General features: G+C 47.1%; 2 protein-coding genes and 1 long non-coding RNA gene across 18 annotated transcripts in view; 2 read left to right on the forward strand and 1 right to left on the reverse strand.

Moving 5' to 3' along the window:
- fbxo8 (F-box protein 8) overlaps positions 1 to 2,537 on the reverse strand; it is a 12,208-nt gene extending 9,671 nt beyond the window's left edge. The window contains exons 1-2 of one of the 3 annotated variants that reach the window (XM_069724729.1): positions 2,195 to 2,537; positions 1,024 to 1,150 (exon numbers count right to left, since the gene is read on the reverse strand). In XM_069724729.1, coding sequence (XP_069580830.1) covers positions 1,024 to 1,150 — 127 coding nt within the window. In that variant the 5' untranslated portion in view covers positions 2,195 to 2,537. Of the gene's footprint in view, positions 1 to 1,023; positions 1,151 to 2,186 lie in introns of all 3 variants that reach the window. The other 2 variants (XM_069724728.1, XM_069724730.1) reach the window with 2 other exon arrangements.
- A 65-nt stretch (positions 2,538 to 2,602) lies between these two features.
- Positions 2,603 to 15,444, forward strand: cep44 (centrosomal protein 44). 14 transcript variants are annotated; one of them, XM_069724745.1, is made up of 9 exons: positions 3,472 to 3,591; positions 3,625 to 3,719; positions 3,830 to 3,927; positions 6,209 to 6,359; positions 7,157 to 7,294; positions 12,873 to 13,067; positions 14,849 to 14,977; positions 15,117 to 15,215; positions 15,305 to 15,440. In XM_069724745.1, exons 3-9 carry the CDS (start codon positions 3,836 to 3,838, stop codon positions 15,308 to 15,310), a joined length of 810 nt encoding a protein of 269 aa, XP_069580846.1. In that variant the 5' UTR covers positions 3,472 to 3,591; positions 3,625 to 3,719; positions 3,830 to 3,835; the 3' UTR covers positions 15,311 to 15,440. The 14 variants fall into 14 exon arrangements, with proteins under 14 accessions (XP_069580843.1, XP_069580846.1, XP_069580840.1 ...); XM_069724739.1 differs by having other exon boundaries at positions 3,625 to 3,654; XM_069724742.1 differs by lacking the exons at positions 3,472 to 3,591; positions 3,625 to 3,719 and adding an exon at positions 2,603 to 2,621.
- Positions 15,445 to 16,916: 1,472 nt separating this feature from the next.
- Positions 16,917 to 20,741, forward strand: LOC138636630 (uncharacterized). Its single transcript, XR_011312310.1, has 3 exons — positions 16,917 to 17,256; positions 20,364 to 20,417; positions 20,675 to 20,741. It is a non-coding gene; the product is annotated as an uncharacterized lncRNA (long non-coding RNA).
- The last annotated feature ends 1,108 nt before the right edge of the window (positions 20,742 to 21,849 follow it).

The raw sequence follows: 21,849 nt of genomic DNA on the forward strand, positions 1-21,849 counted from the left end.
CTCCCTCCTCCCCCTCCTCCTCCCTCCTCCTGCCTCCTCCTCCCTCCTCCTGCCTCCTCCTCCCTCCTCCTGTCTCCTCCTGCTGTCTCCTCCTCCTCCCTTCTTCTGTCTCCTTCTGTCTCCTCCTCCCTCCTCCTCCTCCTCCTCCTCCTCCTCCTCCTCCTCCTCCTCCTCCTCCCTCCTCCTCCCTCCTCCTCCTCCCTCCTCCTTGTCTCCTCCACCTGTCTCCTCCTCCTCCTCCTCCTGTCTCCTCCTCCCTCCTCCTGTCTCCTCCTCCCACCTCCTCCTCCCTCCTCCTGTCTCCTCCTCCCTCCTTCTGTCTCCTCCTGTCTCCTCCTCCCGTCTCCTCCTCCCTCCTCTTGTCTCCTCCTCCTCCCATCTGTCTCCTCCCTCTTCCTGTCTCCTCCTCCCTCTTCATCCCTCCTCCTCCTCCTCCTCCCTCCTCCTCCCTCCTTCTGTCTCCTTCTGTCTCCTCCTCCTTCCTCCTCCCTCCTCCTCCTCCCTCCTCTTGTCTCCTCCTCCCTCTTCATCCCTCCTCGTCCCTCCTCTTGTCTCCTCCCTCCTCCCTCCTCCTGTCTCCTCTTGTCTCCTCCTCCCTCCTCCTCCTCCCTCCACGTGTCTCCTCCTCCCTCCTCCTGTCTCCTCCTCCCGTCTCCTCCTCCCTCCTCTTGTCTCCTCCTCCCACCTCCTCCTCCCTCCTCCTGTCTCCTCCTCCCTCCTTCTGTCTCCTCCTGTCTCCTCCTCCCGTCTCCTCCTCCCTCCTCTTGTCTCCTCCTCCTCCCTCCTCTTGTCTCCTCCTCCCTCCTCCTCTTGTCTCCTCCTCCTCCCTCCTCCTGTCTCCTCCTCCTCCCTCCTTCCCATCAGGAGATCTTAATGTTTCCTCAGAGCTCAGCAGGAACTTTTAAAATGAAGTTAACTGGTTAAATATAATAAGAATAATTTTAATTATTTTAACACGAGGTGTTTTACAGTCAGCAAACAAAATAATACCACAAGGGATATCGATGAAAGTGGCAGGGTTACCTTCATCTCCTCCTCCTTCTCCTCCTTCTCCTCCTCCTAATCCTCCCCGGTCGGCCAGCCGGTCGGCCAGCTCCTCCTGAAGCTGCTGCTGCTGTCGGGGGGGCAGCCTCCACAGCGCCTGACCCATCTGTGTGCAGCAGAGCAGAGCAGGTGGGTGAGGAGGTGGGTGAGGAGGTGGTGGTTCCCAGTAACAGGTAGATCACCAGCTGACTGCTGACCCATGTTATTATTGAGACTCCTCCTCAGGTTAGTGTTTCCCTCTGAGACGAGCTGAATCAAGACCACATGTTTCATGTCTCCTAAATCTATATATATATATATGTAAAATTATATATATATATGTAAAATTATATATATATATATATATATAAAACAACATCTGGCACTTATAACATAATATATATATATATATATATATATATATAATATATATATATATATATTATATAATATCTTGTTTTCTCCTGTCTCCTCCTGTCTCCTCGGTCCCTCTACCTCCCTCCTCCTCCTGTCTCCTCGGTCCCTCCTCCTGTCCCCTCCTGTCTCCTCGGTCCCTCCACCTCCCTCCTCCTGTCTCCTCCTCCTGTCTCCTCCTGTCTCCTCGGTCCCTCCACCTCCATGCGTCACGTCAACACTCACTCCAGCACGCGCTCAGCATTGTCACATGACTGCCAACAAACAGTAAGGTCAGCTGACCCTGTGCCCGTCAACGCAGCAGTGACGCTGCGCGCGGCCGTTTGACCCCTCCGCGTCGCCGTTTGACCCCTCCGCGCCGCCGTCCTCCCTCTCCGCGCGTCACACGTCAGCTGTGTTGTGTAAACAAATCCATCAGCGGTGTCAACACAACGTTGGAACTTCCAGGAAGTAAGCTGATGTGACGCGTAGCCCCGCCTCCCCGCCAATACCATTGGCCATGACGTCACAGCGGCCCTCAGACCAGAACGCCATTGGTCGGTCTGGCGGTCACTCACAACGGTCGTCTCAAAGCTGGACTTCGCCTCCGGTTCGTTCAGTGTGTTAAAGACACTTCGACCCAAACCGGAGCAGCTTTCTGACTTGAAACAAACATGTTGTTTCTTTAGGAAAGCGGAGCGAGACTTCCGGAGGAGTTCCGTTCCTCTCCGGACCGACCTACCTCACTACGGGTTCCTCGGCTCCCTCACCTGCTCACCAGGACAGCTGGAGACGGTCTTGATGTCAAACGTGTCCTGTTGTCATTTCATCTGTCCGAGAAGAGGAGAGTCCATCAGCTTGGTTCAGGAGGAAGCCTCCATGCTGGAGTCTGTTAGCAACACGATCCTGTTGTCTTCCTGCTGTCACCGGGGCCACGCCCCTTTCCTCTCCACCACCGGAAGTAACTTCCGTCATCTTACAACAGACAAACAAACGCGTCCATTTCCCGCCCTGCGTGGAAAGACGCGCGTTAACGGGAAAAACGGAAAACTAAACAAACCAGAAAACGGTAGCGCGCGTGGAGGCTACGTCATGACGTCAGCACGTTACATTACGTAGGTGCAACAACCAATCCCGGGAAACCGAAAAGAGCCCGCCTCAGCAGCCCAACGGAGCTGTTCCTCTCCCGGTGGGTTCCTCTCCCGGTGGGTGGGTTCCTCTCCCCGGTGGGTTCCTCTCCCCAGAGCTGTTCCAATCCCGGTGGGTTCCTCTCCCCGGTGGGTTCCTCTCCCCGGAGCTGTTCCTCTCCCGGTGGGTTCCTCTCCCCGGTGGGTTCCTCTCCCCAGAGCTGTTCCTCTCCCGGTGGGTTCCTCTCCCCGGTGGGTTCCTCTCCCTGTTCCTCTCCCGGTGGGGTGGGTTCCTCTCCCGGTGGGTTCCTCTCCCCGGAGCTGTTCCTCCCGGTGGGTTCCTCTCCCCAGAGCTGTTCCTCTCCCGGTGGGTTCCTCTCCCCGGAGCTGTTCCTCTCCCGGTGGGTTCCTCTCCCCGGTGGGTTCCTCTCCCGGTGGGTTCCTCTCCCGGTGGGTTCCTCTCCCCGGAGCTGTTCCTCTCCCGGTGGGTTCCTCTCCCCGGTGCTCCCCGGAGCTGTTCCTCTCCCGGAGCTGTTCCTCTCCCCGGTGGGTTCCTCTCCCCGGTGGGTTCCTCTCCCCGGTGTTCCGGTGGGTTCTCCCCGGTGGGTTCCTCTCCCGGGTGGGTTTCCTCTCCCCGGTGGGTTCCTCTCCCGGTCCCCGGTGGGTTCCTCTCCCCGGTGCTGTTCCTCTCCCCGGTGGGTTCCTCTCCCCGGTGGGTTCCTCTCCCGGTGGGTTCCTCTCCCGGTGGGTTCCTCCCCTCCCCGGTGGGTTCCTCTCCCCGGTTCCGGTGGGTTCTCTCCCGGTGGGTTCCTCTCCCGGTGGGTTCCTCTCCCGGTGGGTTCCTCTCCCGGTGGGTTCCTCTCCCCGGTGTTCCTCTCCCGGTGGGTTCCTCTCCCCGGTGGGTTCCTCTCCCCGGTGGGTTCCTCCTCTCCCGGTGGGTCTCCCGGTGGGTTCCTCTCCCCGGTGGGTTCCTCTCCCCGGTGGGTTCCTCTCCCGGTGGGTTCCTCTCCCGGTGGGTTCCTCTCCCGGTGGGTTCCTCTCCCGGTGGGTTCCTCTCCCCGGTGGGTTCCTCTCCCCGGAGCTGTTCCTCTCCCGGTGGGTTCCTCTCCCGGTGGGTTCCTCTCCCCAGTGGGTTCCTCTCCCGGTGAGTTCCTCTCCCAGTGGGTTCCTCTCCCGGTGGGTTCCTCTCCTGGTGAGTTCCTAGATGAATCTGTGGTGTGATGTCGCTGCTGTCTGCTTCGTGTCGAGCTAACTGTCAGCGACACGCTGCTTCTCTCCGGTACCAGACAACCATGATGTCCGCCGGAGATGTCCGAGGCTGGCTCCGGAACCTGGAGGCGCTGCTGCGGGTCCTGAGGTACCCGGGACAGGTGGACTACAGCGGGTGAGCTGACGGCCCAGAGGCCCTGACAGCAGCAGCGTGTGTTAACAGGCCTGTTCAGACAACACGTCGTATCTGAGGAAGGCTCAGGTGTCTGGACGTCCTGTCGGTATTTGTTTTGGACATGTTTGGACGTTGGAAAAACGTCTGCCAGAAATTGACTCGTTCAAATTATAATTCAAGATATCTGAAAATACTTTCTGACTCGTAAGAATATCAGTTTAAAATCTGAAGAAATAGATTAAAATGATCAGAAACCCTTTGATTCATCACATTGACCCAACAACTAGTGAAGATATGTGGAACTGAGTTTCCACTTCAAGGTGATCATCTGAGTCTGGATCTGATGACGTCAACATGTGACGTCAGAGAACGTTGGTTCCTTATGTGGATTTCAGAAGATGACAGAAGTTAGTTATTGATCCAATATTGGGAGATTTCAAGGAGCTCAGCGGAGATCCGTCTGTTCCCGCTTCAGACTGGAGGACAAAGTCTCCAACACATCTTATAGACATGAAACTGTGTTTGGACCTGAGAATGATTATTGGAGATGTCTGTAAATACATCCCAGCTAGAATTACAACTGAGGTCATCGCCAAAGATTTGCATTCTCTAAACTCCTCTTATAATATAATATAATGTAACGTAACGTAACGTAACATAATATAATATAATATAACAACATAATATAATATAGCAACATAATATAATATAATGTAACGTAACGTAATATAATATAATATAACAACATAATATAATATAGCAACATAATATAATATAATGTAATATAATATAACATAATATAATATAATATAATGTAATATAATATAACATATAATATAATATGTATATCATATATCATAGTGATCAATGAGTAGTCAAAACTAGATTGAAGATATTTCTGTTGTAGTCTCATAACTCTGATGTCTGTTATTGAATTTGATTAATAAAATGTTAGTTTGAGACGTCCAAAAGTACAAAGATATGTTTAATCCAGAAAATGATTCAAACTTCCATTAAAGGTTTCTTTAATTTGAGTTTGGACCAGTCATAATGTAAATATAGATATCTGGAATTCACATCTTAAATTGTTGATATTTTTCATCAGTTTCTGTGTACAACTCATCATTTAGTCATTTCTAGCACGACTGTAATTAGATTGATTATAAATTACAGAATTTACGATAGTTTTATTACAAAATTTACAGTAATTACAGTAAAGTAATTGCAGAATTCTCAATGGAGAGTTCTGACCAGTCAAAGATTAATCATGGATGTCATGTTGATACTGTCAATCTAATGAATGATGTCAGTGACGTCTTTTAAGGAGCCAAAGAAATTATTCTTTGTGTTTTTATTATATCATAAATGATATTTCTGACTGGTGTAATTACAGATTTTCATTTGAACCATAAAAAGTTAAACACAAACCAACATAAAAGACTTGAATGGGTTGTTTTCTGTTCTGACAGCTGAATATTATTTATGTTATTTAAACTAAAGAGAAGCTTAAAGCTTCTTTTCTGTACTCGCATGACGCACAACAAAACCTCTTTTAATTGTACTTGACTTGTACTCATTGACTTCATGTTTGTTTAGTATAAACAGTTTTATCTCTGTTACTACTAACCTGAATATTTAGCGCACATTAAACGGACTGAAGACTTGTGGACTGACAGGTGTAATGCTGCCTGTTGGCCACCAGGCGTCGCTGTTGTTCAGCGTAACAATGAACAGCTGCTGCTCGTGTGTTCACAATCTTTCACCTTCATACCAAAAGAAATCACAGTTTTCCATTTATTTGTGATGAGAGGTTGAGTTGAGAGCATCGTTTCTGTTTACCTCGGTGTGTATTAGAAAGGACACACTGAAGCAGGACAACACATGCCTCCTGTAGGAGCTGGTAAACACTCATGTCTGTCAAGAGTCCGGCGGGTCACGTGACTGTTGCATCCTGAGATCAGCTGGCAGATGAACGGGTTTGATTTATGACAGCTTGTCCCATGAGTCTATATATAATATAGAAGAATATATTGTGGACATGTCATAATATGAGTCTGTGTAATTAACATTGTTGAGTCTGACGAGCAGTGGAGGAGGAGAGGAGACTCTGTTGTTGTTGTTGTTGTTGTTTCAGTCCCGGTCAGAAGCACCTGTACATAGTAACCATCAGTTTGAACTAAAAAGATCTTCTTCTTTCAATATTGATGGAAAAGTACTGAAACTACACGAAGAACAAAAGCTGTGAGTTTCCAACACATCAGAGTGAGTGTTGTTTCTCCAGCAGCCTTTCTAGAGGAGATCCTTCCACCGTGCTGCCCATCCTCAGCTTCACCCTCACCTCCTTCTCTCCTCCTGTTGCCGAGCAACTCCTGACAGCTGGGCTGGAGCTGACCGGCAAAACAGACCTCCGATTCACCGACACGCTCTATAAGGTAACACACACACACACACACACACACACACATACATACACACACACACACATGAACACGCACACACACACACACACAGACACACACACAGACACACACACACACACACACACACACACACACACACACACACACACACACACACACACACACACACACACACACACACACACACACACACACACACACACACACACACACACACACACACACACACACACACACACACACACACACACATATACACACACACACACACACACAGACACACACTCACTCGTTGGAGCTGTAAACACACTGGCAGCGCAGCGTCGTGGTACCAACAGGAAATGTCCTGCAGCACACGCTATAACCATGTTTCCTCCAACATGCTGACTGGTCAGGAAACACGGACTCTGATTGGTTCTTCTTGATGACTAAATAGTTTTTAGCAGCAGAAATATTTACAACAGCAAAGTGTGAACTCAGTAATGTCTCACTAACGTTCCTGACATCACAACAGTGAGTGAAGTTTAGAAGAGATGTCGGTCCGTCTGCAGGCGGTCAGAGCAGCTTTAATGAAAGCTGTCAGGTGGGCAGATCACCATGGAAACCCTGAAGCTGCAATAAAACAGTTGAACAGTTTTGTAAGAGAAATACATCGTTTGTGCATAAAACGAGTCTTTTAATTCAACTTGTGAAAAATTGGAGCAAAAACAAAAGTGTTGCCTTGATAGTTTTATAGTGTGTGTGTGTGTGTGTGTGTGTGTGTGTGTGTGTGTGTGTGTGTGTGTGTGTGTGTGTGTGTATCTCTCCAGGTACTGAGGGATGTGTTCCACTATAAACCCATCCTGACCCAGCAGCAGTTCCTCCAGTGGGGTTTCTCTCAGAAGAAGATCTCTGTGATGTGTGACATCATTAACTTGGTGCTGCAGAAACACAACCAGCTGAAGAAGGTACAGAGTCCGTGGGCATCAGGTAGCTCTGTGTTGCCATGGGTACAGAGTCCGTGGGCATCAGGTAGCTCTGTGTTGCCATGGGTACAGAGTCCGTGGGCATCAGGTAGTTGTGTTGCCATGGGTACGGAGTCCGTGGGCATCAGGTAGCTCTGTGTTGCCATGGGTACAGAGTCCGTGGGCATCAGGTAGCTCTGTGTTGCCATGGGTACAGAGTCCGTGGGCATCAGGTAGCTCTGTGTTGCCATGGGTACAGAGTCCGTGGACATCAGGGCGCTGTGTGTTGCCATGGGTACAGAGTCCGTGGACATCAGGGCGCTGTGTGTTGCCATGGGTACAGAGTCCGTGGGCATCAGGTAGTTGTGTTGCCATGGGTACGGAGTCCGTGGGCATCAGGTAGCTCTGTGTTGCCATGGGTACAGAGTCCGTGGGCATCAGGTAGCTCTGTGTTGCCATGGGTACAGAGTCCGTGGGCATCAGGTCGCTGTGTGTTGCCATGGGTACAGAGTCCGTGGGCATCAGGTAGCTCTGTGTTGCCATGGGTACAGAGTCCGTGGACATCAGGTAGCTCTGTGTTGCCATGGGTACAGAGTCCGTGGGCATCAGGTAGCTATGTGTTGCCATGGGTACAGAGTCCATGGACATCAGGGCGCTGTGTGTTGCCATGGGTACAGAGTCCGTGGACATCAGGGCGCTGTGTGTTGCCTTGGGTACAGAGTCCGTGGGCATCAGGTAGTTGTGTTGCCATGGGTACGGAGTCCGTGGGCATCAGGTAGCTCTGTGTTGCCATGGGTACAGAGTCCGTGGGCATCAGGTCGCTGTGTGTTGCCATGGGTACAGAGTCCGTTGGCATCAGGTCGCTGTGTGTTGCCATGGGTACAGAGTCCATGGGCATCAGGTTGCTGTGTGTTGCCATGGGTACAGAGTCCATGGGCATCAGGTCGCTGTGTTGCCATGGCAGCTCAGTCCAACGTCTGGTCGGCAGGTCAGTTTGTCAGTGGGCGGAGCCAGTAACCAGCTGACTGTTACTGCAGTGAGCTGATTGGTCTCTGAGTCCTTCTGTCCAGCCAGTCCTTTTGACCTCCTCATTGTGACGGCTGCAGTTCTTCTCTCCCTGCTTCATCCATGCAGCTCACACTTGTTCTCTTTGGTCGTGGATTTAGAGTAATAAAAGCTCTGTTACTTCATCACAACAAGTACTGAAGTAGAAATAAACAAAGTTATTACGATTATTATCATGTCGTGAATGTTATAAAGAAGATGTACAAAGAGTTTCAACATGTTAGTGTGATGTTTAACTGACATCATACCAGAATATGCAGTGAGATTCCAGAAGTGGCCGAATCATTGATAACAGAGCGCTCAGATATCGTTCAGCAGAACAACAGCCGTCAGTCTTCAAGCTGTTCTCAACCACATGACGATATACAGAGAGGCCAAAGGAGTGCACCACTCTGAAGAAAACTCGAGTGTCAGAGGATATTTAAAGTTTATAAAGTGATCTTTATATTTAAAATTTCCCAAATTAGATGTAGTTGTTTGTTTCTTCACAGCCGTCTGTGATTGACAGGTCAGGCTTCATCAGTCTCGTCCATGTCGGCCTGTTTGCTGCTGCTCTGCTCCTCTCTGTCCTCATCACGGTGCAGGACTGATACAGAGACGCTCTGTTGGCTTCCAGTGGTACACAAAGACAACTCATTCAACACAACAGACACACTTGCTGCTCTCAGACCAGCTTCTCAACCGGCCTCGCTGCGGTGTGTTCATGAACGCTGCTGACAGACAAACAGGAAGAAGAGCTCTGCTCATTTAGACCTGCAGTCATCACTCTGCTGTGAGCAGAGACACGGCTGTAGCAGAACCAAGTGTCAGCAGACCTGCTGCAGGTTCACCGACGGTTTGCAGCTGTGCAAAAACAATACAGGTGGTTGTTATGAAAACACACCAATCTGAAAAATATAGAAAAAATAACTCTGGAACAAACTGTACTCAGTAAATCTCTTAAAGAGCCGTAAATGTGATTCTAGCAACAGTCAAAACTTCACAGATTCCTGTTTCACAGAGTTGGACAACCATTGTTGGACAATGGACAACCAGCTCTACGTCTGTGCAGCAGTCAGTCCCAACCTCAGACTGTTTCTAAAAGAGTTCGTAGCTTCAGGTCTGTAAAATGGTTCCGATCCAGAAGTGTCTTCAGCTGCAATACCAGCGAGTGCCACTAGAGGTCGGCTCCAAAAAGCCTTCGGCTCCATAGACTCCCATTCAACTTCTCTCATCAAATCCAAAGTGAATAAAATGTGTCCATCAGTTATCTCGGTGTTGTTAGCTAAAGTCACTCCTTCTTCTTAGTTTTCTGGAGGTCCATCTGAAAATAATCCCTCATTCATTAGAAAAGAAGATTCAAGAAGACCTGTTTTTGGGGGCGTGTCTGTTTGATTGACAGGCCTGCGGTGCAGTCAGGTTACAGCTATCGGTGGGCGGGATGTAGTATCGACAGGTTTCCGATCAGATCGGTGAGATCCACCTCTGGCTCCTCCCCCAGCTCGTCCAAATATGGTCACTTCCTGCTCCAAACCGCTCCAAACTAACAAGATGGTGACGGACAGAATCTGAACTGGAGGATTCATAACGTTCACAAACCAACGATGACATCACTGATGGTTGATGACATCACTGGTCGGTTGGTTGGTTGTAGCCCACAGTCAGATGTTCTGCTTCATACAAGGACAGCAGAGTAGAACCTCATAGATAGATAGATAGATAGATAGATAGATAGATAGATAGATAGATAGATAGATAGATAGATAGATAGATAGATACTTTATTAGTCCCCAAGGGGAAATTATTTTGCTACGGCAGCATTTATAGATACAGGAAAGAAATAAAATAACAGTAACAAATATTAAATATAAAAATGCATAGTATATACAATAAAAAGATTAAAATAAAATAGAATAATTAAATTAAAACTAAATAAGCAATCGTGCAAAGTTGTTTTTTTATTATTATTTTTTATTTAAACAACCAAGAAACACAGACAACAGTGTTATTGTTATGTGATGGATTTTGCCAGAGGTGAGTTATTGTACAGTCTTATTGGGGTGGACAGGAATGATCTCCTGTATCTGGAATGATCTCCTGTATCTGGAATGATCTCTTGTATCAGGAATGATCTCCTGTATCAGGAATGATCTCCTGTATCTGGAATGATCTCCTGTATCAGGAATGATCTCCTGTATCTGGAATGATCTCCTGTATCTGGAATGATCTCCTGTATCTGCAATGATCTCCTGTATCAGGAATGATCTCCTGTTTCTGCAATGATCTCCTATATCGGGAATGATCTCCTGTATCGGGAATGATCTCCTGTATCGGGAATGATCTCCTGTATCTGGAATGATCTCCTGTATCTGGAATGATCTCCTGTATCTGGAATGATCTCCTGTATCGGGAATGATCTCCTGTATCAGGAATGATCTCCTGTATCTGGAATGATCTCCTGTATCTGGAATGATCTCCTGTATCAGGAATGATCTCCTGTATCTGGAATGATCTCCTGTATCTGTCCTTGTGACAGCAGCTGGAGGAGTCTTTTGGAGATCGTCCTCCTCTGTCCCTGCAGAAGGTGGAGAGGGTGGTCAGGATTATCCAATATGGATAATAGTTTCCTCAGCGTCCTCCTCTCCACCACCTTTTCCAGACTGTCCAGTTTGCAGCCGATGATGGAGCCGCCCTTCTTCACCAGTTTGTTAAGTCTGTTGGTGTCTCCGGCTCCAATGCTGGTCCCCCCCCCCCAGCAGACTACTACAAGTACAGTTCACTGGCCACAACAGATGGTAGAACATCTCCAACATCTCGCTGCACACATTGAAGGATCGAAGTTTCCTCAAGAAAAAGAGTTGACTCATCACCTTCTTGTAGACAGCGTTGATGTTGGTCTTCCAGGAGACATGGAGACACCAGGTACTTGTACTCCTCCACCATGTCCACCTCCTCTCCCAGAACTCTCAGCGGTTGTGGAGCCGTCGTCTTCCTCCTGAAGTCGACCACCATCTCTCTGGTCTTGGCCACGTTCAGAAGGAGGTGATTTCTACCAGCCCACTCCACAAAGTCCTCCACTACTGCCCTGTACTCCTCCTCCCGTTCATCCCTTATACACCGTCCACTGACTCCTCCTCCCGTCCATCCCTTATACACTGACCACTGACTCCTCCTCCCGTCCATCCCTTATACACCGACCACTGACTCCTCCTCCCGTCCATCCCTTATACACCGACCACTGACTCCTCCTCCCGTCCATCCCTTATACACCAACCACTGACTCCTCCTCCCGTCCATCCCTTATGCACCGTCCACTGACTCCTCCTCCCGTCCATCCCTTATACACCGACCACTGACTCCTCCTCCCGTCCATCCCTTATACACCGACCACTGACTCCTCCTCCCGTCCATCCCTTATACACCGACCACTGACTCCTCCTCCCGTCCATCCCTTATACACCGTCCACTGACTCCTCCTCCCGTCCATCCCTTATACACCGTCCACTGACTCCTCCTCCCGTCCATCCCTTATACACCGACCACTGACTCCTCCTCCGTATCAGACAGCACACTGCCCAGACGGACAAACTGTGGTCTGCCTGTCAGGTAGTCAGTGATCCAGGAGACGGTGGACGTGTCCACCCCCACCCACCCACCCTCACCTCTCCACCACCCGCAGCTTCTCCCTCAGCAGCAGTGGTTGGATGGTGTTGAATGCACTGGAGAAATCAAAGAAAGTGATTCTCACAGAGTCACCGTTTCCATCCAGGTGAGACTGAGCTCGTTGCAGCAGGTAGATGATGGCATCGTCCACTCCCACATGAGGCTGGTACGCAAATTGTAGCGGGTCCAGAGAAGATTTCACCAGCGGTCTGAGGTGGGCCAAGACCAGCCTCTCCAGCACCTTCATCACATGAGATGTGAGGGCAACCGGTCGGTAGTCGTTGAGGCCAGATGGAGTTGTCTTCTTGGGGACAGGAACCAGGCAGGACGTCTTCCACAGCACCGGGACCTCCTCCTGCTTCAGGCTCAGGTTGAAGAGGTGTTGTAGGACCTCAGCCAGCTGGACGGCGCAGGTCTTCAGGACCCCGGGGCCGATGGCGTCAGTTCTTCAGGACCCCGGAGCTGATGGCGTCAGTTCTTCAGGACCCCGGGGCCGATGCCTTCAGGTCTTCAGGACCCCGGGGCCGATGCCGTCAGGTCTTCAGGACCCCGGGGCTGATGCCGTCAGGCCCTGCAGCCTTCCGCTGGTGGAGTCTCCAGCTGTGTCCTAACCTGGCCAGTCATCACAGAGAGGGGGGGGAGGGTCATGGCGCCGATGGTGGGTGGAAGAGCCCTTTGGAGTTGACATGTTCATGTTCATGCAGCATGATACAGACCCTGTAAGTCCAGTGTAAAGTTCTGGACAATTACTACATGTATCATGGAGCATCACACATCACTCATCCAGGTTATACAGTATAGCAGAAGATGTGAGAGTTGGAGGATCCTGTTGACAGACAGGTGACTGATCATATTGTGTTTGTGTGTATTTCAGGTGACCAAGAGGCCACAAGTTGTGAATCAAGTAGAAACTCCTCCCACTTTTCCCACAAACTCCTCCCATGTGGAGGTGTTCTCCTCCCATAGTGTCCCTGATGCTTCTCGTGATGAGGTGTACTCCGCTGATTCTCCTGGACACGGGATGACCGAGTTACAGAGAGGAGACAAAGACGAGGATGACGGTGTTCATGTAAACATTCACCTCATCATCATCATTCACCTCATCATCATCATCATAATCACCTCACCAGCATCATTCACCTCATCATCATCATCATCATTCACCTCATCATCATCATCATCATTCACCTCATCATCATCATCATCATCATTCACCTCATCAACATCATTCACCTCATCATCATTCACCTCATCATCATCATCATCATTCACCTCATCATCATCATTCACCTCATCATCATTCACCTCATCAACATCATTCACCTCATCATCATCATCATTCACCTCATCATCATCATCATTCACCTCATCATCATCATCATTCACCTCATCATCATCATCATCACCTCACCAGCATCATTCACCTCATCATCATCATCATCATCATCATTCACCTCATCATCATTCACCTCATCATCATCATTCACCTCATAATCATCATTCAACTCATCATCATCATTCACCTCATCATCATCATCATTCACCTCATCATCATTCACCTCATCAACATCATTCACCTCATCATCATTCACCTCATCATCATCATCATCATTCACCTCATCAACATCATTCACCTCATCATCATTCACCTCATCAACATCATTCACCTCATCATCATCATCATTCACCTCATCATCATCATCATCATCATCACCTCACCAGCATCATTCACCTCATCATCATCATCATCATCATTCACCTCATCAACATCATTCACCTCATCATCATTCACCTCATCATCATTCAACTCATCATCATTCAACTCATCATCAGCATCATTCACCTCATCAACATCATTCACCTCATCATCATTCACCTCATCATCAGCATCATTCACCTCATCATCATTCACCTCATCAACATCATTCACCTCATCATCATTCACCTCATCATCATTCAACTCATCAACATCATTCAACTCATCATCAGCATCATTCACCTCATCATCATCATCATTCACCTCATCATCATCATCATTCACCTCATCATCATTCAACTCATCAACATCATTCAACTCATCATCAGCATCATTCACCTCATCATCATCATTCACCTCATCATCATCATTCACCTCATAATCATCATTCAACTCATCATCATCATTCACCTCATCATCATCATTCACCTCATCATCATCATCATTCACCTCATCATCATCATCATTCACCTCATCAACATCATTCACCTCATCAACATCATTCACCTCATCATCATCATTCACCTCATCATCATCATTCACCTCATCATCATCATTCACCTCATCAACATCATTCACCTCATCATCATTCACCTCATCATCATCATTCACCTCATCATCATCATTCACCTCATCATCATCATCATTCACCTCATCACCTCATCATCATCATCATCATCATTCACCTCATCATCATCATCATTCACCTCATCATCATCATTCACCTCATCATCATCATTCACCTCATCATCATCATTCACCTCATCATCATTCACCTCATAATCATCATTCAACTCATCATCATTCACCTCATAATCATCATCATCATCATCATCATCATCATCATCACATCATCATTCACCTCATCATCATCATCATTCACCTCATCATCATCATTCATCTCATCATCATCATCACCTCATCATCATCACCACCTCAAGGAAAAGTTCACTCAATAAGATTTAAATCTAAATAGATAGAGATTGTTTGCTCTTCGTCTCCATTGGACATGTCCCAGCTGTAATGAAGAGTGACCTCAGAGCAGGTTGAACACTCCAACATGAAGGTAATGAAAGTGTCTCTGTGTCCTTCAGTCATCGGAGGTGGAACGAAGAGTCTCTGTGTTAGAGGCTCAGCTCCAGATCCATCAGTGTTTGGTGGACAGACTCGGTGTTCTGGAGGAACGTCTGGAAGAACTGGAGACTCGCACAAACACTCACAAGGTGGATGGGATGCTTCTTTGATATCTTATCCTGTTTATTTGGGTTTTTACCGTGAAGATAGAAATATAAATCTGATACCACTGGCACCTGACAGTTTTGAATGAGCGTCACCTTCAGCGTGTATTTTATTCTGTTGTAGGATGAAGGAGAGTTCATCACCGTACCCAGGGACAGCTGGGACGACCTGACGACCAGAGTCCTGTTACTGGAGACTAAACTGGAGCTGAGCGGCCCACAGGTGGGACAGGAAGTCTTCATGCTGAGACATTTTAATCTCTGCCTGTTATTCTGGAGACCTTCTGTTGTTGATCCCCTTTTTTTTTACAGCTTTAGAGGAATGATACGCCCCAGAGATCTGATTGGTCAACAGAACATTTGGAACAAATCATGACATCATCACTAGAAATATCACTCCACCTCCTCAATGGAATATAGAATTAAAATAGAACTTCATATGTAATATAATGTAGTTTCTACTTGTTATAGTTCTATTAAATGACCGGTTTGGGGAAGTCGGGTCTCTTTTGGTCCTTTTTGGTCGCTCCGAGCACCCGTACCGTAACACCACGGATAGTCACGCACTTACAGTCCTAGAGGAGGCTAGCTGGACCGGTTTGGTTTGAACACATGACACGGAGCTAAAATGTTAAAAACACATGAACAGATATCTTTGTTCATCAGATATCGTTGTTCATCAGATATCTTTGTTCATCAGATATCTTTGTTCATCAGATATCTTTGTTCATCAGATATCTTTGTTCATCAGATATCTTTGATCATTAGATATCTTTGTTCATCAGATATCTTTGTTCATCAGATATCTTTGTTCATCAGATATCTTTGTTCATCAGATATCTTTGTTCATCAGATATCTTTGTTCATCAGATATCTTTGTTCCAACCAGACTGAGCTAGCTGATCAGTTTAGTGTTTCTATGTTCAGTATTTATTCAGTTGGAGACTAGAAATCCTCTCTGTTGCTAGGGTGGTTGCTAAGAGATCAAATGTTTAGGGTGGAGGTAGGATGTATAGGGTGGAGGTGGGATGTATAGGGTGGAGGTGAGATGTTTAGGGTGGAGGTGACATGTATAGGTTGGAGGTTAGATGTATAGGGTGAAGGTGAGATGTGGAGGTGGACGTATAGGGTGGAGGTGAGATGTATAGGTGGATGTATAGTCTGGAGGTGGGATGTATAGGGTGGAGGTGAGATGTGGAGGTGGGATCTATAGGGTGGAGGTGAGATGTTTAGAGTGGAGGTGACGTTTATAGGGTGGAGGTGGGATGCGTAGGTGGATGTATAGGGTGGAGGTGAGATGTTTAGGGTGGAGGTGAGATGTATAGGGTGGAGGTGGACGGATAGGGTGGAGGTGAGATGTATAGGTGGATGTATAGGGTGGAGATGAAATGTTTAGGGTGGAGGTGGGATGTATAGGTGGATGTATAGTCTGGAGGTGGGATGTATAGGGTGGAGGTGGGATTTATAGGGTGGAGGTGAGATGTTTAGAGTGGAGGTGACGTTTATAGGGTGGAGGTGGGACGTGTAGGTGGATGTATAGAGTGGAGGTGAGATGTTTAGGGTGGAGGTGACATTTGTAGGGTGGAGGTGGGATGTGTCGGCGGATGTATAGGGTGGAGGTGGGATGTATAGGTAGATGTATATTGTGGAGGTAGGATGTATAGGGTGGAGATTAAATGTTTAGGGTGGAGGTGACATTTATAGGGTGGAGGTGGGATGTGTCGGCGGATGTATAGGGTGGAGGTGGGATGTATAGGTGGATGTATATTGTGGAGGTAGGATGTATAGGGTGGAGATTAAATGTTTAGGGTGGAGGTGACATTTATAGGGTGGAGGTGGGATGTATAGGTGGAGGTGAGATGTTTAGGGTGGAGGTGGGATGATTAGGGTGGAGGTGACATGTATAGGGTGGAGGTTAGATGTGTAGGGTGGAGGTGACATGTATAGGGTGGAGGAGGTGGGATGTGTAGGTTGGAGGTTTGATGTATTGGTGGATGTATTCAATTCAATTTTATTTATATAGCATGACATTTAACACATTAAAGTCTTTACAGCAGAACTTTACAAATATTATACAGAGAAACCAACAATTCAATAATTCAACAATTCAACAATTCCCACATAAACTGGGAGGTAAAAACTCCTCTTTAAGGGAGAAAAACCTCCAACAGAGGGAAGAAAAACTCTCTTTAACAGGAAGAAACCTCCGACAGAACCAGGATCAGAGGTGGGCGGAGCATCTGTTAACAGAACCAGGATCAGAGGTGGGCGGAGCATCTGTTAACAGAACCAGGATCAGAGGTGGGCGGAGCTTCTGTTAACAGAACCAGGATCAGAGGTGGGCGGAGCAGCTGTAAACAGAACCAGGATCAAAGGTGGGTGGAGCATCTGTTAACAGAAGCAGGATCAGGTGGGCGGAGCATCTGTTAACAGAACCAGGATCAAAGGTGGGTGGAGCATCTGTTAACAGAACCAGGATCAGGGGTGGGCGGAGCATCTGTTAACAGAACCAGGATCAGAGGTGGGCGGAGCATCTGTTAACAGAACCAGGATCCGTGGTGGGCGGAGCATCTGTTAACAGAACCAGGATCAGAGGTGGGCGGAGCATCTGTTAACAGAACCAGGATCAGGTGGGCGGAGCATCTGTTAACAGAACCAGGATCAGGGGTGGGCGGAGCATCTGTTAACAGAACCAGGATCAGAGGTGGGAGGAGCTTCTGTTATCAGAACCAGGATCAGAGGTGGGTGGAGCATCTGTTAACAGAACCAGGATCAGAGGTGGGTGGAGCATCTGTTAACAGAACCAGGATCAGAGGTGGGCGGAGCATCTGCCTCAACCGGTTGGGGTGAGAGGAGAGCAGAGAGAGAAAAGGACAGCATAGAGATAGAAGAGAAGAACTGTTGGTGGAGACGACAATCACAGAGCAAGAAGTGGTCCAACAAAACAGGGTTTGGAGGAAATACTATTACATTTTCAGTTTCCATCCCATACGACAGAACCAGATGGAGGGTGTGGTTACCACGGTGACGGGGTTTATTTACATTCTGATAAAAGCCTATAGAGTCTAATAATGAGCTGAAAGTAGAACTGAGGCTGTCGTTGTCCACGTCAACATGAATGTTAAAGTCTCCCACTATCATCACTTTATCTGAACTCAGCACTAAATCTGATCAAAAGTCAGAATTCAGTTAGAAACTCTGAATAAGGACCAGGTGGGAGATAAACAACAACAATACAATCCGTTTCTCTGCTTTCCAGTTTGGGTGAGAGACTAAGAGTCAGACTCTCAAATGATTTACAACTAAGTTTAGGCTTTGGATTAATTGATCAACTTGAGTGGAAGATTGCTGCCACTTCTCCTCCTCCTGCTCCTCCTCCTCCTCCTGAATCTCTAGGAATATGATAATGAACATGACTGGGAGGAGTTGCTTCATTAATCCTAACATATTCTTCCTGTTGCAGCCAGGTCTCTGTGAGACAGTAAATCAATCTGATGATCAGTTATCAAGTCATTTACTAACAGAGATTTAGACCAGAGAGATCTCATATTTAATAGTTCACTTTTAATTGTCAGATTGTTTTGATCCATTAATTTGGTAGGATCCATTTTTATTACATTTTTATTGATCCATCTTTTCCAAAGTATTCCAGTTGTCAATGAAGCCCACGTTGTTAGCGGGACATCACCTCGACAACCAGCGGTGAAGTGAAGACGTACGGCTGAACATATCATCACTGGTCCAGTTAGGAAGGAGTCCAGAGAAAACTACAGAGTCCCACGTTGTTTTTGAAAAGTTGGACACCGATTCCACGTTAACTTTAGTGACCTCTGATTGGCGTAACCGGGTGTCGTTACTGCTGACGTTAATAACAATCTGACTGGATTTATGATTAGCCTTAGTCAGCAGTTTCAGGTTTGATTCAATGTCGCCCGCTCTGGCCCCAGGAAGACATCTGACTCTGGCCCCAGGAAGACATCTGACTCTGGCCCCAGGAAGACATCTGACTCTGGCCCCTGGAAGACATTGACTCTGGCCCCGGGAAGACATCTGACTCTGGCCCCTGGAAGACATCTGACTCTGTCCCCTGGAAGACATCTGACTCTGGTCCCGGGAAGACATCTGTCTCTGTCCCCTGGTTTCACTAACTTCATGTTAAACAGAGTCTCCAATAACCAGAGTTGGTTTCTCAGCAGATGTTTCACAGAATGTGGAACATCAGTTGGAGACGTGAAGGTCGGTGGTGAACCGTGGGCTTCTTCTTGGGACGATGTCTCCTTCGTACTGTCTCCCGGCTGTTCGGGTGCTGCGGGGGACCGGCTAACTAAGCCTGCAGCCCTGGAAGACATCTGACTCTGTCCCCTGGAAGACATCTGTACACCTCCCCTCCTCCCTGAGAAGGTCCTACAGCTAGCTGGTTATTTAGCATGGTGCACAGCAGTGATTCTAATTCTGTGACCCTCCAGAGCCCTAACTACACTACTCCTGCTCCTCCTCCTCCTCTTTCTCCTCCTCCTCCTCCTCCTCCTCCTTCTTCCTCTTTCTCCTCCTCCTCTTCTTCTTCTTCTTCTTTCTCCTCCTCCTCAGTGACCCTGTCCTCCAGAGCCCTAACTACACTACTCCTGCTCCTCCTCCTCCTCTTTCTCCTCCTCCTCCTCCTTCTTCTTCCTCTTTCTCCTCCTCCTCTTCTTCTTCTTATTTCTCCTCCTCCTCGGTGACCCTGTCCTCCAGAGCCCTAACTACACTACTCCTGCTCCTCCTCGTCTTTCTCCTCCTCCTCCTCCTCCTCTTCTTCTTCCTCTTTCTCCTCCTCCTCCTCGGTGACACTGGCCTCCAGAGCCCTAACTACACGACTCCTGCTCCTCCTGGTGTATATATATATATATATATATATATATACTGATATACATTGATATACTGCTATATATTGATATATACTGACATAATTCCATTCAATTGTATTTATATAGCTCCAAATCACAACACAGGTTATTTCATGGCATTTAACACATTAAAGTCTTTACAGCAAAACTTTACAATATTATACAGAGAAACCAACAATTCAACAATTCATCAATTCAATAATTCAATAATTCAACAATTCAACAATTCAATAATTCAACAATTCAATAATTCAACAATTCAATAATTCATCAATTCAACAATTCAATAATTCATCAATTCAATAATTCAACAATTCAACAATTCAATAATTCAACAATTCAATAATTCATCAATTCAACAATTCAATAATTCATCAATTCAATAATTCAATAATTCAACAATTCAATAATTCAACAATTCAACAATTCCCACATAAACTAGGAGGGAAAAAAAACTCCTCTTTAAGGGAGAAAAACCTCCAACAGAGGGAAGAAAAACTCCTTTTAACAGGAAGAAACCTCCGACAGAACCAGGATCAGAGGTGGAGAACATCTGTTAACAGAACCAGGATCAGAGGTGGGCGGAGCATCTGTTAACAGAACCAGGATCAGAGGTGGAGAACATCTGTTAACAGAACCAGGATCAGAGGTGGGCGGAGCATCTGTTAACAGAACCAGGATCAGAGGTGGAGAACATCTGTTAACAGAACCAGGATCAGAGGTGGGCGGAGCATCTGTTAACAGAACCAGAACCAGGATCAGAGGTGGAGAACATTTGTTAACAGAACCAGGATCAGAGGTGGGTGGAGCATCTGTTAACAGAACCAGGATCAGAGGTGGGCGGAGCATCTGTTAACAGAACCAGGATCAGAGGTGGGCGGAGCTTCTGTTAACAGAACCAGGATCAGAGGTGGGCGGAGCAGCTGTAAACAGAACCAGGATCAGAGGTGGGTGGAGCATCTGCCTCGACCGGTTGGGGTGAGAGGAGAGCAGAGAGAGAAAAGGACAGTATAGAGATAGAAGAGAAGAACTGTTGGTGGAGACGACAATCACAGAGCAGAGACATGCAGCTCCATGACGGGACATCTGGAAAAGAAAGAACAGAAACTACACGAGTGAAGGAACTGAATGGAGACAACAGATAATAATAAGAAACTATGGGAGAGAAGAAGATGGTGAGGTATGAATCTGTAGATATATACATATATATATTTATATATACTAATATACAGCTCTGGAAAAAATGAAGAGACCACTTCAAAACTATCAGTTTCCCTGGTTTTACTATTTATTGGTGTGTTTGAGTAAAATTAAAATCTGTATTTATTATTTTCATTCTATAAACTACTGACAACATTTCTCCCAAATTTCCAATAAAAATATTTTAATTTAGAGCATTTATTTGCAGAAAATGACAACTGGTCAAAATAACAAAAGATGCAGAGTTTTCAGATCTGGAATAATGCAAAGAAAACAAGTTCATATTCATTTTTAAACAACACAATACTAATGATTTAACTCAGGAAGAGTTCAGAAATTAATATTTGGTGGAATAATTGATTATTGATTTCCAATCCCAGCTTCATGCGTCTTGGCGTCTCTCCACCTCTTTCACTTTGATGTTGGGAGACTTTATGACTCCTGGTGCAAAGATTCAAGCAGCTCAGCTTTGTTTGACGGCTGGTGACCGTCCATCTTCCTCTTCATCACATTCCAGAGGTTTTCAATGGGACTCAGGTCTGGAGATCTGGCCGGCCATGATAGGGTCCTGATCTGGTGGTCCTTCATCCACACCTTCACTGACCTGGCTGTGTTTCTTGGAGCATCGTCCTGCTGGAAGAACCCTCCTCAGAGTTGGGGAACATCGTCAGAGCAGAAGGAAGCACGTTTTCTTCCAGGACAACTTTGTCCTCGGCTCAATTCATGCGTCCTTCACGAAGACAAATCTGTCTGATTCCAGCCTTGCTGAAGCCC

Source organism: Brachyistius frenatus, unplaced genomic scaffold, assembly GCF_029030835.1.
Source record: "Brachyistius frenatus isolate BFR_SWC_R1_liver_20210118 unplaced genomic scaffold, ASM2903083v1 Contig_392, whole genome shotgun sequence".
In the NCBI taxonomy this organism is placed as follows: domain Eukaryota; kingdom Metazoa; phylum Chordata; class Actinopteri; family Embiotocidae; genus Brachyistius; species Brachyistius frenatus.